This window comes from Nycticebus coucang, chromosome 6, assembly GCF_027406575.1.
Source record: "Nycticebus coucang isolate mNycCou1 chromosome 6, mNycCou1.pri, whole genome shotgun sequence".
Classification (NCBI taxonomy): domain Eukaryota; kingdom Metazoa; phylum Chordata; class Mammalia; order Primates; family Lorisidae; genus Nycticebus; species Nycticebus coucang.
This window is the reverse complement of record NC_069785.1, coordinates 46444010-46461756: the sequence shown is the minus strand read 5'-3', so window position 1 is coordinate 46461756 and position 17747 is coordinate 46444010. Positions and strand designations below refer to the sequence as shown.

The following is a 17747-nucleotide window of genomic DNA, read 5'->3' as shown; positions in this document are numbered from 1 at the left end:
CATGCAAAAATTAATTCAACATAAATCAAAGGTTTTTTGTTTTGGGGGTTTTTTTTGAGACAGTTTCATTCCGTGGTCCTAGGTAGAGTGCTGTGGTGTCATCATACCTCACAGCAGCAACCTCAAATTCTCTTGGGTTCAAGTGATCATCTTACCTCAGCCTCCTCTTCCTCCCGAGGGGACTGTGGGCACACTCCACAATGGCTGGCTTTTTTCTTTTTTAATAGTAGAAGCTTTTGTACAACAAAAGAAATAATCAGGACGGCGCCTGTGGCTCAGTCGGTACGGCGCCAGCCCCATATACCGAGGGTGGCGGATTCAAACACGGCCCGGCTGAACTGCAACCAAAAAATAGCCGGGCGTTGTGGCAGGCGCCTGTAGTCCCAGCTACTCGGGAGGCTGACGCAAGAGAATTGCTTAAGCCCAGGAGTTGGAGGTTGCAGTGAGCTGTAGGATGCCATGGCACTCTACCAAGGGTCATAAAGTGAAACTCTGTCTCTACAAAAAAAAAAAAAAAAGAAATAATCAAGAAAGCGAACAGACAACCAACAGAAAGTGAGAAAATATTCACAAACTACACACATCCAACAAAGGACTAAAGTCCAAAATCTACAACGTACTCAAACAAATCAGCAAGAAAAAAAAGAAAATTCCATCAAAAAATGGCAAAGGCCAGACGCGGTGGCTCATGCCTGTAATCCCAGCACTTGGGAGGCCAAGGCAGGTGGATTGCTTGAGCTCAGGAGTTGAAGACCAGCCTGAGCAAGAGTGAGACCCCTACTCTACAAAAACAAAACAAAACAAAACAAATGGGCATTGTGGCCGGTGCCTGTAATCCCAGCTGCTTGGGAGGCTGAGGCAAGAGAATTGCTTATGTCCAAGAGTTTGGACTGCTGTGAGCTCTACCAAGGATGACAAAGTGAGACTCTGTCTCAAAAAGAAAAAAAAAAAAAGGTGGGCAAAAGACATTGGACGGCGCCTGTGGTTCAGTGAGTAGGGCGCAGGCACCATATACTGAGGGTGGCGGATTCGAACCCGACCTGGGCCAAAACTGCAACAAAAAAAAATAGCCAGCGTTATGGCACGTGCCTGTAGTCCCAGCTACTTGTGAGGCTGAGGCATGAGAATCACCTAAGCCCAAGAGCTGGAGGTTGCTGTGAGCTATGATGTCACAGCACTCTACCAAGGGTGAGAGCGAGACTCTGTCTCTTAAAAAAAAAAAAGAAGATAGACAAATGATCACCAAAGAAATGAAAAAATACTCAACATCACTAAGCAGGGAAATGCAAATTACAATGAGATAATAGCTTACTTATCAGAATGGCCATTATTAAAAAGTTAAAAAAAACAATAGATGTTGGCGTGGATGCAGAGAGAAACAAACACTTACACACTGTTGGTGGGACTATAAATTAGTACGATCTCTGTGGAAAACAATATGGAGATTTCTCAAAGAAATAAACATAGACCTACCATTCAATCCAGCAATCTCACTGCTAGATCTATCAAGGGAAAAGACAACTCTGAAAACAACTCTAAGACAGACAAAGCAGTTAGTGGTAGTCCCATTACCTTCCTACTGTGAGGGGTAAATAACTCTCCTGAGGTCACTCAAATGGGTCCAGAGTATGAATCTGAAGCACATGACTCCTGATGGGTGACCATTCTTTTTTATAGTAATTTTGTTTTCTCTTTAATGGAGTAATACGTATTTATTAAACAAATGTTAGAATTCAGATAAAAGAAATCACTTCACTAGACAATGAATATTATTACCAAAAAACTTTTACTCTTGGGTGGCGCCTGTGGCTCAAAGGAATAGGGCGCCGGCCCCATATACCAGAGGTGGCGGATCAAACCCGGCCAAAAACTGCAAAAAAAAAAAAAAACAACTTTAACTCTCTTTGAAATGAAAGAAAATGGAAGTCAAATAACTCAAGTAAAAGAATAAGAAGATTTTATTTTGTTTCTCATAATTACCATGCTAAAAAAGCAGAGGCTAAGTATATTAGTTCCATGAAATAAATAATGCTCTTCCTGAATTGCCATTAAATATTTTACATATAAAACACTTAAAAGTAGGCTTGGCACCTATAGTTCAAGTGGCTAAGGCGCCAGCCACATACAACAGTGCTGGTGGGTTCGAATCCAGCCCTGGCCTGCCAAACAATAATGACAAATACAAACAAAAAATAGCTGGGCATTGTGGAGGGTGCCTGTAGTCCCAGCTATTTCGGAGGCTGAGGCAAGAGAACTGCTTAAGCCCAGGAGTTGGAGGTTGCTGTGAGCAGTGATGCCACAGCACTCTACCCAGGGCAATAGCTTGAGGCTCTGTCTCAACAACAACAACAAAAAAACTTAAAAGTAAAATAACACTAAAATATAGGTATGCCCTTAAAATGGAATCTAGAAATACCAGATTTCTCATCTGTACTTGCTTAGAGAAACATCCTAAATTGCACTTTTTATGATATATAAGTACAAGGTAAAACCATTACCTTGGGTGTGCTTCCTTTAATGAATTTTTTAATCGAAGACAACAAGCCAGTTTCATTCTTCGGTGGTTTTTCTCCTCCTGAAGGGAGGTTATCATCAACCTCTGAATATTTCCTCTTTGCTCTGGCAGTGCGTTGTGTTTGGATTTGATTTGATTGCTGAGAAGCTTTCCGTGTTCTCAGCCTCATGTTTTATGGGTGCCACATGTAAAACTGTAAGAGAAAAGTAACAAGGCTATTAAAATTCCATGTAGCATACCCAAATGTCCCCAGCTTATATGTAGGTCACTACGAAAGTTTTCAGACAGACTGTGTTATGGCCTGTTTCACTTTAAAAAAACACAGTCAACAGCATCCTTTCTGATTTACTCGTGCAAGTTTCAACTTGCTTAGCTAACTCATATTGATGGGAGGGCTTTGGTTTCATCTCCAAAGATTTTATAGTTCTTTTTTTTTTTTTTTTTTGGCCGGGGCTGGGTTTGAACCCGCCACCTTCGGCATATGGGACCAGTGCCCTACTTCTTGAGCCACAGGCGCCGCCCGATTTTATAGTTCTTGATTTTTGTGTATCTCAAAAGTTCTTAAAGACTCAAAAATTTCCTGGTTTTGGGTGGCACCTGTGGCTCAGTGGGTAGGGGGCTGGCCCCATATAACAAGGGTTTGGGTCCAAACCCAGGCCCCAGCCAAACTGTAACCAAAAAAAGAATTTTCTGGTTTAAAAAAAAAAAAAAAAGGTCAGGTGCCATGGCTCATGCCTGTAAATCCTGGCACTCTGGGAGTCCAGAGGCAGGGGGATTGCTTGAGCTCACAAGTTCGAGACCAGCCCGAGCAAGAGTGAGACCCCCATCTCTAAAAAGGAAACAGAAACCCAAGACCAGGCACAGTGTCCCACACCTGTAATCCTAGCACTCTGGGAGACCAAGGCAGGTGGATCACCTGAACTCAGGTGTTCAAGATCAGTCTGAGCAAAACCAAGACCTCATTTCTACTAAAAAATAGAAAAACTAGCTGGGTATTGTGGTGGGTGTCTGTAGTCCCAGCTACTCAGGAAGCTGAAGCAAGAGGATCACTTCAACCCATGGGTTTAAGGTTGCTATAAGCTATGCTGATGCCAAGGCACTCTACCTGGGCAACAGAGACTCTGTCGCCAAGAAGAAAATTAAATTCATAAATTTTTTTGCCTAGACTAGCCAAAAAAAAAAAAAAAGACATCCAACTTACTAAGATCAGAAAAAAAAAGGACAGTTATTATTAACCTTACAGAAATAAAATGACTATAAGGGGATACCATGGACAACTTTATGCCAATAAATTAGCCTAGATGAAATGGACAAATTTTTAAAAAGACACAGCCAACCAAATGCACTAAAAAATAGTAAATCATCTGGGGCGGCGCCTGTGGCTCAGTCGGTAAGGCACCAGCCCCATATACCGAGGGTGGCAGGTTCAAACCCGGCCCTGGCTGAACTGCAACCAAAAAATAGCTGGGCGTTGTGGCGGGCGCCTGTGGTCCCAGCTACTCGGAAGGCTGAGGCAGGAGAATCGCTGAAGCCCAGGAGTTGGAGGTTGCTGTGAGCTGTGTGATGCCACGGCACTCTACCGAGGGCTATAAAGTGAGACTCTGTCTCTACAAAAAAGAAAAAAAAAAAAATAGTAAATCATCTGAAGACTGATAAACAGATTGATAAGAGATTGAATTCATAATAAAAAAATTCCCCACAAAGAAAAGACTAGAACCAGATCACTAGTGAAGTGTACTAAATATGTGGAGAAAAATTCATACAATGGAACTAATCAGTGTCAGAAAGGAAAAAGTGGTATCAAGATGAAAGAATCCACGGACAAGGCTCGGAGCCTGTGGCTCAAGAGGCTAAGGCACCAGCCACATACACCTGAGCTAGTGGGTTCGAATCCAGCCCAGGCCCCCCAATAAACTATGATGGCTGCAACCAAAAAAATAGCCGGGCATTGTGGTGGGCAACTGTAATCCCAGCTACCTGGGAGGCAGAGGCAGAATTGCTCGAGCCCAGGAGTTGGAGGTTGCTGTGAGCTGTGATGACACAGCACTTTACCCAGCTGTGATGACACAGCACTTTACCCAGGGTGAGGCTGTCTTAAAAAAAAAAAGGGGGGGGGCGGTGCCTGTGGCTCAGTCGGTAAGGCGCTGGCCCCATATACTGAGGGTGGCGGGTTCAAACCTGGCCCCGGCCAAACTGCAACCAAAAAATAGCCGGGCATTGTGGCGAGTGCCTGTAGTCCCAGCTGCTCGGGAGGCTGAGGCAGGAGAATCGCTTAAGCCCAGGAGTTGGAGGTTGCTGTGAGCTGTGTGAGGCTACGGCACTCTACCGAGGGCCATAAAGTGAGACTCTGTCTCTACCAAAAAAAAAAAAAAAAAAAAAGAATCCCAGGGACAAGCTAAACAATGGCAGACACAAAAGAAAAAGGAAAAAGTGGTATCAAGAGACACGGTATGGATCTATTTGCCAAAGCTAAGATCTGTGCTAAACTTTACAGCTAAGATTTTTTTTTTTTTTTTTTTTGTAGAGACAGAGTCTCACTGTACTGCCCTCGGGTAGAGTGCCGTGGCATCACACGGCTCACAGCAACCTCTTAACCCTTGGGCTTACGCGATTCTCTTGCCTCAGCCTCCCGAGCAGCTGGGACTACAGGCGCCCGCCACAACGCCTGGCTATTTTTTGGTTGCAGTTTGGCCGGGGCTGGGTTTGAACCCACCACCCTCGGCATATGGGGCTGGCGCCCTACTCACTGAGCCACAGGCTTTTTATTTTTTTGGAGACAGAGTCTCACTATGTCACCCTTGGTAGAGCATTGTGGCGTCACAGCTCACAGCAACCTCCAACTCCTGGTTTTAAGCGATTCTCTTGCCTCAGCCTCCCACATAGCTGGGACTACAGGTGCCCACCACAATGCCTGCCTATTTTTTGTTGCAGTTATCATTGGTTGGTTAGCTGACCTGAGCCTGGTTCGAACCTGCAAACTTTGGTGTATGTGGCTGGCGCTGTAAGTACTGTGCTATGGGTGCCGCATCAACATTTCTTATTCTTAAGATCATTTCTTTTTTTTTTTTTTTGTAGAGACAGAGTCTCACTTTATGGCCCTCGGTAGAGTGCCGCGGCATCACACAGCTCACAGCAACCTCCAACTCCTGGGCTTAAGCGATTCTCTTGCCTCAGCCTCCCGAGTAGCTGGGACTACAGGCACCCGCCACAACGCCCAGCTATTTTTTGGTTGCAGTTCAGCCGGGGCCGGGTTTGAACCTGCCACCCTCGGTATATGGGGCCAGCGCCTTACGGACTGAGCCACAGGCACAGCCCTTAAGATCATTTCTTAAAAGAGAATTTATTAGGTCAAAGATAGCTGACATTTGGTAGTATGCTTTCTGGAAAAGTAGTTTCAATCAGCAGTACATAAAGAGTGCTTATGTAACTGAATTTTCCTCTTCAATATTTTTAATTTCTAAAATGCTTACTAATTGTTAAGTTTAAAAATCTAGTAAAACTATGTATGTAATTTAATTATGTGACAGGCTACCTCCGGTTCCCATTTTTAATACTGAAAAACAACCGTAGTTCAATATCCCCAATCAAAGCAGAAACATATCAGGCAGCATTCCCAAAGAAGGGTAACTGAGAATCTGTTCGAATATTTACAGAGACACGAAGCTTATTACTTTACAGTGCAAACGTTAAAAAAATATTAAATGAGGCTGGGAGTAGTGTAGCTCACTCCTGTAATCCTAGTACTCTGGGAGGCCAAGGTCAGAGGATTCCTTGAGGCCAAGAGTTCAAAACCAGTCTGGGCGCCTGTAGTCCAGTGGTTAGGGCACCGGCCACATGCACTGGGGCTGATAAGTTCAAAGCCAGCCTGGGCCTGCTGAACAAAAAAACAAAAAATAGCTGGGTATTGTGGTGGGCCCCTGTAGTCCCAGCCACCTACTCAGGAGGCTGAGGCAAGAGAATCGCTTGAGCCCAAGAGTCTGAGGTTGTGGTGAGCTATGACATTACAGCACTTTACAGAGGGTAACAAAGTGAGAATCTGTCTCAAAGAAAAAAAAAAGAAGGAGTTCAAAACCTAATGAGTAGCTGACATATAGGCACAGCCCACCAAAACCAGCTACATTTTCTAGTATGGCTTCCCTTTCTATCTTGTTGACTCAGAAAACTAACCCTCAGGCTCCGCAGCACCTGTAGCTCAAGTGTCTAGGGTGACACTACATACACTGGACCTCGCGGATTTGAATCCAGCCCCGGCCTGCCAAACAACAATGACAACTAAACCAAAAAAGCCAAGCGTTGTGGTGGACACCTGTAGTCCCAGCTACCTTGGGAGGCTGAGACAAAAGAATCACTTAACCCCAAGAGTTTTAGGTTCCTGTGAGCTATGACACCACAGCACTCTACCCAGAACAAAAGCTTAAGATTTTGTCTCAAAAAAAAAAAAAAAAGAAAGAAAGAAAAGAAAACCAACCCTCAACCCCTTCTTTCCCAAAAAGAAAAATAGAAACACTCTAAATCAAAGTATCTATTTTTTAATACATTTACTCCAACACTGAAAAGGTTAAAGTCATTTTAACAGGGCGGCACCTGTCACTCAGTGGGTAGGGCACCCGCCCCAGATACCTAGCTAGAGTGGTGGGTTCAAACCCGGCCCCGGCCAAACTGCAACAAAAAAATAGCTGGGTGTTGTGTGGCGGGCACCTGTAGTCCCAGCTACTCAGGAGGCTGAGGCAAGGGAATTGTCTAAGCCCAGAAGTTGGAGGTTGCTGTGATGCCACGGCACTCTACCAAGGGCGATAAAGTGAGACTCTGTCTCTACAAAAAAAAAAAAAAGTTATTTTAACAAATAGATGTCCAGAGTCTCAAGCTGTCGCTCTGGGTAGAGTGCTGTGGGATCACAGCTCAGCAACCTCCAACTCCTGGACTCAAGCGATTTTCCTGCCTCCGCCTCCCAAGTAGCTGGGATTACAGGCACTCGCCACAACATGTGGCTATTTTTTGGTTGTGGCCATCATTGTTGTTTGGCTGTCAGGGCTGGATTCAAACCCGCAAGCTCAGGTGTATGCGGCTGGCACCTTAGCCACTTGAGCCACAGGCACCGAGCCTAGATGTCTATTTTTTTTTAGAATAAAAGAAATATAAGAACTTTTTTGATATGATTACATTTGTAAGGAAAAGTCCAAATTGTAATTGAGTCCATCACCCAGGAAGTGTGTCCCTACACTGTACTTGCTATGTGGGATTCTGCAGAACCTCCTCCCCCTAGAGGTCATCTATTAAATGTTATGAGCAAAGCAGTATTATAAATGCTAATACATTTTCAACCATATTAAAGTAGGTGAACCTCATAAAGTACCTATTATTTCTGTTTTACAAAAAATGAGGTTGAGGAGGTGGCAGAAGTGTTTTAAGGAACAATTTTTGGAAAATATATAAATTTAGCCAGGCATTGTGGTGGGCACCTGCTATACCCAGCTACTTGGGAGGCTGAGGCAAGATAATCACTGAAGCCCAAGAGTTTGAGGTTACTATAAGCTGTGATGCCACAGCACTCTACCGAGGGCAACACAGTGAGACTCTGTCTCAATTAAAAAAAAAAAAAAAGGGTTTGGTGCCTGTGGCTCAAGTGGCTGAGGCACCAGGCACATACACCTGAGTTGGCCGGTTCAAATCCAGCCTGGGCCCGCCAAACAACAATGATGGCTGCAACCAAAAAATAGCCGGGCATTGTGGCATTGCGCCTGTAGTCCCAGCTACTTGGGAGGCGGAGGCAGGAGAATCGCCTAAGCCCAGGAGTTGGAAGATGCTGTGAGCTGTGATAACAGCACACTCTACCCAGGGTGACAGCTTAAGGGTCTGTCTCAAAAAAAAAAAAAAAGAAAGAAAGAAAAGAAAATATCATATAAATGACCTGCAGTAATGAAGAGTATATTTCTCACCAATAAAATATTTTTTTTTTTTTTTTTTTTTTTGTAGAGACAGAGTCTCACTTTATGGCCCTCGGTAGAGTGCCGTGGCCTCACACAGCTCACAGCAACCTCCAACTCCTGGGCTTAAGTGATTCTCCTGCCTCAGTCTCCCGAGTAGCTGGGACTACAGGCGCCCGCCACAACGCCCGGCTATTTTTTTGGTTGCAATTCAGCCGGGGCCGGGTTTGAACCCGCCACCCTCGGTATATGGGGCCGGCGCCTTACCGACTGAGCCACAGGCGCCGCCCACCAATAAAATATTTTAACTAAAGTCACCAAAAATTCTAATTTCCTATTACTCCATTATAGATATATATATGCATTGTTTTTATTTTTTGAAAGAGTTTCACTCTGTTGCCCCAGGCTACAGTGCCTTGGCGTCTTAGCTCACAAGAAACCTCAAATTCTTAGGCTCAAATGATCCTCTTGTCTCAGCCTCCCCAGTAGCTAGGACAATAGCCATAGGCCAACATGCCCCGCTAGTTTTTCTATTTCTTAGTAGAGACAGGATCTCACTCTTGCTCAGGCTGAGCTCAAGCAATCCACCCACCCTGTCCTCTCAGAGTGCTAGAATTACAGGTGTGAGCAATCAGCTCAGCCTACTCTCTATTTTTTAAATCTGCTTTTTGCCCAAATAGTCCACAGGAATGGGTGATTTTTTTTATGCAGAATCTCTGGCTGTACAAAACCTTCAAAATAAGGTCAACCTATATAAGCTGTATTTACTAACTGGTTGCTAGGAGCTCAAAATTAAACTTCATATAGAAACAATGTTACAAATAAGAGTAGGAGTTCCAGAGCAGTTTCTATTGCAGTTAACCCAATATAACTGAATTTAAAACTCTAGAATGTAACCCATTCCACAAATAATGCAAAAAACTACATTCCTGTATCTCAACACCAGACCCATCTGTACTCCATTAAAGCTACAGATATCTGGTACTGGGAAAACTGAGTATCTACATCCAAAAACAAAACAAAAAACCAAACCTTATCTTACACTTACACTATTATCAACATTAACTCAAAATGGAACAAAAGCCTTAATTTTAAGAACTAAAGTATAAAACTCTTAGAAGAAAACATACAGAGAAAGCTCATGACATTTGGCAATGGTTTCTTGGGTATGACACCAAAAACACAGACAAGAAAAAACAGATAAACTGGACATCAAAATCAAAAACTTTTGTGTATCAAAGGGCACTATCAACAGAAGAAGGCAACCCATGGAATGAGAGAAAATATTTGCACATATATTTCATAAGGAGTTGATACTCAGAATATATAAAGAATTCCCATAATCAGGGCAGTGCCTGTAGCTCAGTGGGTAGGGCGCTGGCCACCTACAACAACGCTGGCAGGTTCAAATCCAACCCAGCCAGCTAAAAACAATGACGACTGCAACAACTACTTAAAAAAAAAAAAAAGATAGCCAGGCCTTGTGGTGGGCGCCTATAATCCTAGCTACTTGGGAGTCTGAGGTAAGAGAATTGCTCAAACTTGTCTAGAGTTTGGGGTTGCTGAGCTATGATGCCACGGCACTCTACCCAGGGCAACAACTTGAGACTGTCGCAAAATAAAAAAAAAATAAAAATAAAAGAATTCCTATAATCAAAATTGCTCTGCTGGGTTCAGTGTTTCACACCTATAATCCTAATACTCTGGGAGGCTGAGGCAGGTGAACTGCAAGCTCAGAAGTTCAAGACCAACCTGAGCAAAAGGAAGACCCCGTATCTACTAAAAGGAGAAAAACTAGCCAGGTGTGGTGGCAGGTGCCTGTAGTTCCAGCTACTTGGGAGGCTGAGACAAAAAGATTGCTCAAACCCAAGAATTGGAGGTTGCTGTAAGCTATGACACCAAAGCACACTACCCAGGGTGAGAGAATAAGATTCTGTCTCAAAGAAAGAAGAAAAAAAGAAAAAAAAACAAGAACTGCCTAATCGGAAACAAACAAACAAAAAAAAAAAACAATTCAAAAATGGGCAAAGGTTAGCTGGGCCTTGTGGAGGGCATCTGTAGTCCCCGCTACTTGGGAGGCTGAGGCAAGAGAATCACTTAAGCCGAACAGCTTTAGGTCGCTGTGAGCTGTGACGCCACAGCACTCTACTGAGGGTGACATATTGAGACTGTCTCAAAAAAAAAAAAATGGACAAAGGACTTGAATAGAATTTCAAAGAGCATATACAAATGGACGAGAATCACATGAAAACACACATGACATCACTAATCATTAGGGAAATGCAAATTAAAACCACAATGAGGTACAATTTCATACTCATTAGGATGACTGTTATTCCAAAAACAGAGAAAAGAAGTGCTGGTGAGAAAGAATATGGAGAAATCAGAAGCCTCATGTATTGCTGGTGAGAATGTAGGGTTGCTGCTATGGAAAATGATATAACAGTCCCTCAAAAAACTAAATGCAGAATTACCATATGATCTAGCAATTCTACTTCTAGGTAACCCACAAGCATTAAAAGTAGAGACTCAAAACAGTACAACCCACATTCACAGCTGTATTATTCACAATAGCTAAAAGGCAGAAGCAATCTAAGTGTCTATCATTGGATGAATGGATAAACAAAAGATGGTGCTTATATACAATTAAATAGCATTCAGCATCAAAAAGGAAGGAAATTCTGACATAATACGGATGAACCCTGAAGCCGGGTACGGCGGCTCATGCTGGGAGGCCAAGGCTGGTGGACTGCCTGAGTTCACAGGTTCAAGACCAGCCTGAGTCAGAGCGAGACTTCGGCTCTAAAAATAGCCCAGTGTTGTGGCAGGTGCCTGTAGCCCCAGCTATTCGGGAAGCTGAGGCAGAAGAATTGCTTGACCCCAAGAGTTTTGTTTTGTTTTGAGACAGAGCCTCAAGCTGTCACCCTGGGTAGAGTGCTGTGTCATCACAGTTCGCAGCAACCTCCAACTCCTAGGCTCAAGTGATTCTTCTGCTTCAGCCTCCCACGTAGCTGGGACTACAGGTGCCCGCCACAATGCCCAGCCATTTTTTAGTTGCAGCCATCATTGTTGTTTGGTGGGCCCCGGGCTAGATTTGAACCTGCCAGCTTTGGTGTATGTGGCTGGAGCCCTAGCAGCTTGAGCCACAGGTGCCAAGTCCAAGAGTTTGAGGTTGCTGTGAGCTATGACACCACAGGTCTTCTACCAAGGGCAACAAAGTGAGACTTTCTCAAAAAACAAACAAACAAATAAACAACAAATACATATATATATATTTATATGGATGAACCTTGAGGAATGTTTAATGCATATGGAATTTCAGTTTGAGAAGATGAAAAAGATTGTAAAAATGGATGGCACTGGGTTACACAACAAGGTGAATGTACTTACTGCAATTGAACTACATAGTTAAAAATGATTAAAATGATAAATTTTGTTATGTATACTTTAATGCTTTAAAAAAAACTTAAAGATCTTCATTTAATTCACAGGTTTTCAATAGACTGAAGACAAGGATTCTGGAATAGGAAGACAAAATCTCTTCTACTTTTTTCTAATAAACACAAGAGGCAGAATATAGCAGGGACAGAAGAAAAAAACAGGAAAAAGGACAAGTAAAATTTGCCCTCTTAACCCACCTTTTTAGTAATTACTTCTTTTTGAAAAATAACAAAATATCTGGGCGGCGCCTGTGGCTCAAGGAGTAGGGCGCCGGTCCCATATGCCGGAGGTGGCGGGTTCAAACCCAGCCCTGGCCAAAAAAAAAAAAAAAACAAGCTGGGCGGCGCCTGTGGCTCGGTTGGTAAGGCGCCAGCCCCATATACCGAGGGTGGCGGGTTCAAACCCGACCCCGGCCAAACTGCAACCAAAAAAAAATAGCCGGGCGTTGTGGTGGGCACCTGTAGTCCCAGCTACTCGGGAGGCTGAGGCAAGAGAATCGCTTAAGCCCAGGAGTTGGAGGTTGCTGTGAGCTGTGTGAGGCCACGGCACTCTACCGAGGGCCATAAAGTGAGACTCTGTCTCTACAAAAAAAAAAAAAAAGAAAAAAGAAAAATAACAAAATATCTGTAGACAAAAAAATAAATAAGCAATGGTCAGGTACACGAAATACTGAAACATTTAGTCTTAATTCTGCATTTAAAAATCCACAATATATCTTTTTCTGGGCACTTCATAAAAAGAAATAGAATGGGAAAATAAGCAGGGATGGTAAAAAGAGAATGGAAAAAAGATGACAAAAATCGTAGGAGCTGATCACAAGACAATCTTGGGGGAACCACAGTGTTTAGGGAAGAAGAAAAGGAAACCCAGGGCCAGTTGGAGAATTATTCTTTTTTTGCTTTCTTTTGGTCTAAACTGGTGGTTCTCAAGCTTCCTAATGCCATGGCCCTTTTTTTTTTTTTTTTTTTTTGTAGAGACAGAGTCTCACCTTATCGCCCTCGGTAGAGTGCTGTGGCGTCACACAGCTCACAGCAACCTCCAAATCCTTGGGCTCAGGCGATTCTCTTGCCTCAGCCTCCCGAGTAGCTGGGACTACAGGCGCCCGCCACAACGCCCGGCTATTTTTTTTTTTTTTTTTTTTGTAGAGACAAGAGTCTCACTTTATTACCCTCGGTAGAGTGCCGTGGCCTCACACAGCTCACAGCAACCTCCAACTCCTGGGCTTAAGCGATTCTCTTGCCTCAGCCTCCCAAATAGCTGGGACTACAGGCGCCCGCCACAATGCCCGGCTATTTTTTTGGTTGCAGTTTGGCCGGGGCCGGGTTTGAACCCGTCACCCTCGGTATATGGGGCCGGCGCCTTACCGACTGAGCCACAGGCGCCGCCAACGCCCGGCTATTTTTTTGTTGCAGTTTGGCCGGGGCTGGGTTTGAACCTGCCACCCTCAGCATATGGGGCCGGCGCCCTACCCGCTGAGCCACAGGCGCCGCCCAATGCCATGGCCCTTTAATACAGTTCCTCATGTTGTGGTGACCTCCAACCATAAAATTATTTTCATTGCTACTTTGTAACTATAATTTTGCTACTGTTATGAATCATAATGTAAATATCTGACATGCAGGATATATTTAGGCCACTCCTGTGAAAGGGTCGTTCGACCCCAAAGGGATCGTGACCCACAGGTTGAGAACCGCTGGTCTAAACCAAGGAAGAGGCAACCTAAGGGCAAAGAAGTCAAGGAATTACAAACCACAGACCAAGAACTGGAGTTCTGCCTAGAGATCCATTCTCATAAATTAATTGAGTTCTGCTCAGGCTAAAGAAAGCTGGGAAGAGTCCACCATCAGCCTAACAAGAAAAAAACTGGATAAATCACAAAATTAAACCTTTTTTGAAGCCATTAAAGAGCTGATGACTCAGGGCAACAAAGCAACCTCAAATCCAAGAAAAGACAATCTCCTTCCTTGGAGAGACAGGCCGCAAGCACTGGCTCACTTGTGGTACAGCAAGAGAAAAACAAAGATTCTCTAAAAGCAGGTTAAAAATAATCGTCTAAAATTATTAATAAATTGCTACAGGCAAAGAGTGTGGGTCAGCATGAGTGGTATTATCCCCGAGAGCCACAGGCTCAATGGGAATTCAAGCCTATTTGCAAGACCTTTGCCAGACCTTCAGCAGGTTCTCATACTATATGAGGAGAACACTGAACTGGAGCTTCCTCCAGGCTGGAAGTAAGTAGCTTCTACAATGGGAAATATACAAAGCCCCAAGAAACAAGTTTGAAGGCACTGGAGGAACAGCAAGCCCAGTCCCCCTCAAGGCATAAAGTGAAGAGGTAATTAAGCAGGGGCAAAGTGTGAAAGAATTAACAGTCCACCAAGAGCCAAAAGGCAAGAAACCGTCTTGGGCTCAGTGCCCATAGCACCTACACTGGGGCTGGCAGGTTTGAACCTAGCCTGGGCCAGCTGAACAACAATGACAACTGCAACAAAAAATATCCAGGCTGGGCGGCGCCTGTGGCTCAGTGAGTAAGGGCACTGGCCCCATATGCCGAGGGTGGCGGGTTCAAACCCAGCCCCGGCCAAACTGCAACAACAGAAAAATAGCCGGGCGTTGTGGCGGGCGCCTGCAGTCCCAGCTGCTCAGGAGGCTGAGGCAAGAGAATCACATAAGCCCAAGAGCTGGAGGTTGCTGTGAGCCGTGTGACGCCACGGCACTCTACCGAGGGCAGTAAAGTGAGACTCTGTCTCTACAGAAAAAAAAAAAAAAAAAAAAAGAAGAAATATCTGGGCTTTGTGGCAGGCGTCTGTGGTCCCAGCTACTTGGAAGGCTGAGGCAAGAGACTCACTGAAGTTCAAGTTCAAGAGTTTGAGGTTGCTGTGCACAGCACTCTACCAAGGGCCACATAGTGAGAGAGAGAGAGAGAGAAAAGGAAGAGATTTGATCTACCACTGAAGCTGGAGCAGAAAATTTTTTTCCAAATAAGACTCGCAAAGATACAAGATACAGTCTTGAGGTTCAATCACTAAATCCTACTTACTTCTGATGCCCAAGCGCACAGGGCTTATTCAAGTTTGAGACTGGACCAGTAAATAAGCCATTCCTGACTCCACCACCAAGCTAACCAGTACCAATTAAGGCAAGGACAGACTACTTCTGGGAGAGGGTCAGGAGTACAGGGAAGCTAAGAGCTGATCCAGAAAGGTTGTGAAACATCTTCCCAACTCCCAGCTTAAACATAAAATAACAAAAGAGAAATTTGAAGCTAATAGTGCACTTAAGGTACCCTTTGCAACAACAAAACAGAAATTCAGCTTAACTGACTCAATGCTCTACACTAAAAGTCCAGGAATCCAATTTTCCATGTATAAATACTATTGTTTCAAGTGTTTATACTGCAACACACACAAAAACAAATTTTTACAAACCACCGTGAAAAGACAACGCATTCAATAAAACCAGAAATCAATGAAGTTACACACACAATGAAACTCAAAGTTGAAATTTTTACCTCTAGCAAGAGAAAAAAAAAGACAAAAGACGAATAATGGGAAAGAAAAGTGGATATCACTACCAATTGTATAGATTACGGACTATTACAAACAACTATTATGAAAATAAAACCAAAGACAATACACATTAATTTTGGCCCAGTAGAGGTTAGAGATTGCCTAGATAACATCAGCAACAACCTAATTTTACTATTTAAATTTAAATGTAAAGGAAAGAGTTCTAAACATACATATGCAACTTCATTTTGGTTAATACTACTATTTATGTTAGAATTTAACCCATCCTTTTAGTTATTTATAGCTCCATTACTAGAGAAATTCTCTTCTATTACAGGTTGAACATACCTAATCTGAAATTTTGAAATTCGAAATGCTACATAATCCAGAAATGTTTTGAGCAAGGACATGACGTTCAAAGGAAACATTCAATCCATATAATGCAAATATTTCTAAATCTAAAAAATCCAAAATCCAAAACACTCTGGCCCCAAGGATTTAAGATGAGGGATACACAATCACCAAAAAATAAATAAAAACTAGGAAATAAGTATGCTCATAAAATAAATCTACTAATGAATGAAAATGATACAATTAAAGTAGATTATATCACAAAACAAACATCCTATATCACAAAACAAACATCGTAAGAGCCAACATTTTAAACCTTAGAATTCATGACATTAGGGAGGAAAAAAAGTATATAACGCAAAACAATTTCCACCTTTCAATATCTGAGTCAGATATGATCTCAGGAAATTTAAAAAGTTGACTGCTCAACAATCCAAAACTAGGCAGTTTGCTTTCTACTTACTACAGCCCAGGTAAATGGATTGAGGGAAGGGGAGGTTTGGAGATGGAGAAAGAGCCTCTTCCAATGTTTATTATAATCAGCAACATTAATTCTCCTACTTTCTCTATAGACTACCACCCCAAAAGTTCAGACTTACATCCAACTCCCTTCAAAACTTTTACCTGGCACTTTAATTTCAATTTACCTTAAACTGAATTGATTTTTCCCATACCAAAACCTGCTTTTCTTTACAGTATTTTTCCTACTATAATTTTCATCATAGGCAATGCCACCTACCACCATCTATCTAATCAACCAATCCAGAAACTTAGAAGCCATCCTAAACATACTAATTATTATCACCCTTATAGTCAATCACCAAATCCTGACAATTTAAACTCTAAAATATTTCTTAGTCTTGTACCCTTTCTTTCTTTTTTTTTTTTGCAGTTTTTGGCCGGAGCTGGGTTTGAACCTGCCACCTCCAGCATATGGGGCCTGCGCACTGCTCCTTTGAGCCCTAGGCGCCGCACCCTACCCCCCTTCCTTTCTTTTTAAAGACAAGGTCTCACTCTTGCTTAGGCTGATCTAAAATTTCTGAGCTCAAGGGATCCTCCTGCCTTTGCCTCCCAGAGTGACCAGATTACAGGCATAAACCACCCTGCCCCAGGCCAGTCCTTTCCCCTTTCAATCCATCTGCCTAAGGCTGGGTGCAGTGGCTCACAACTCTAATCCTAGCACTCTGAGAGGCCAAGGCGGGTGGATTGCTTGAGCTCAGAAGTTCGAGACCAGCCTGAGCAAGAGTGAGACCCCATTTCTAAAAAAAACATATTTAGCCGGGTGTTGTGGCAGGCACCTATAGTCCCAGCTACTTGGGAGGCTAGGTAAGGCAAAAGGATCTCTTGAGCCCAGGAGTTTGAGGTTGCTGTGAGCTATGATGCTATAGCATTCTACCAAGGGCAACAAAGTGAGACTCTGTCTCAATTTTTAAAAATAAATAAATAAATATATCCATCTTCCACACTTTACAAATCTGCCTGTTCCTCTCACCAAGTTTCCTATGAACTGCCTTCAAATAAAGACTAAACTCTCTGGCATTGTGTATAAAACCCACAATATCCACCGCCTCATTCTCTGCACTGCAGTAATAATAGCCACCTGCCCACACTGTGCCTCTATTCATGCTTCTGCTCTTACTTTTACCTCAAACATTTTCAACTAATTCTTATCTTCATTCTTTTATGCTGGGCACGGTGGCTCATGCCTAATCCCAGCACTTGGGAAGCCGATGGGGAATGGACTGCCTGAGCTCACAGGTTCAAGACCAGCCTGAGCCAGAGTGAGATCTCGTCTTTGAAAATAGACGGGCAGGGCGGCGCCTGTGGCTCAGTTGGTAGGGTGCCGGCCCCATATACCAAGGGTGACGGGTTCAAGCCTGGCCCCAGCCAAACTGCAACCAAAAAATAGCCGGGCGTTGTGGCGGGCGCCTGTAGTCCCAGCTACTTGGGAGGCTGGGGCAAGAGAATCGCTTAAGCCCAGGAGTTGGAGGTTGCCGTGAGCTGTGT

General features: G+C 43.5%; 1 protein-coding gene across 3 annotated transcripts in view; it reads right to left on the bottom strand.

Annotated features, from left to right (window-relative positions):
- The window catches only part of CTDSPL2 (CTD small phosphatase like 2), a 94869-nt gene that overhangs the window by 63497 nt on the left and 13625 nt on the right, over window positions 1-17747 (bottom strand). For 2 of the 3 annotated variants that reach the window (XM_053593338.1, XM_053593339.1), the window contains exon 2: window positions 2499-2708. In XM_053593338.1, the coding sequence (XP_053449313.1) occupies window positions 2499-2684 (186 nt within the window). In that variant the 5' untranslated portion in view covers window positions 2685-2708. Of the gene's footprint in view, window positions 1-1776; window positions 1850-2498; window positions 2709-17747 lie in introns of those variants that run through there. The other variant, XM_053593340.1, reaches the window with a different exon arrangement.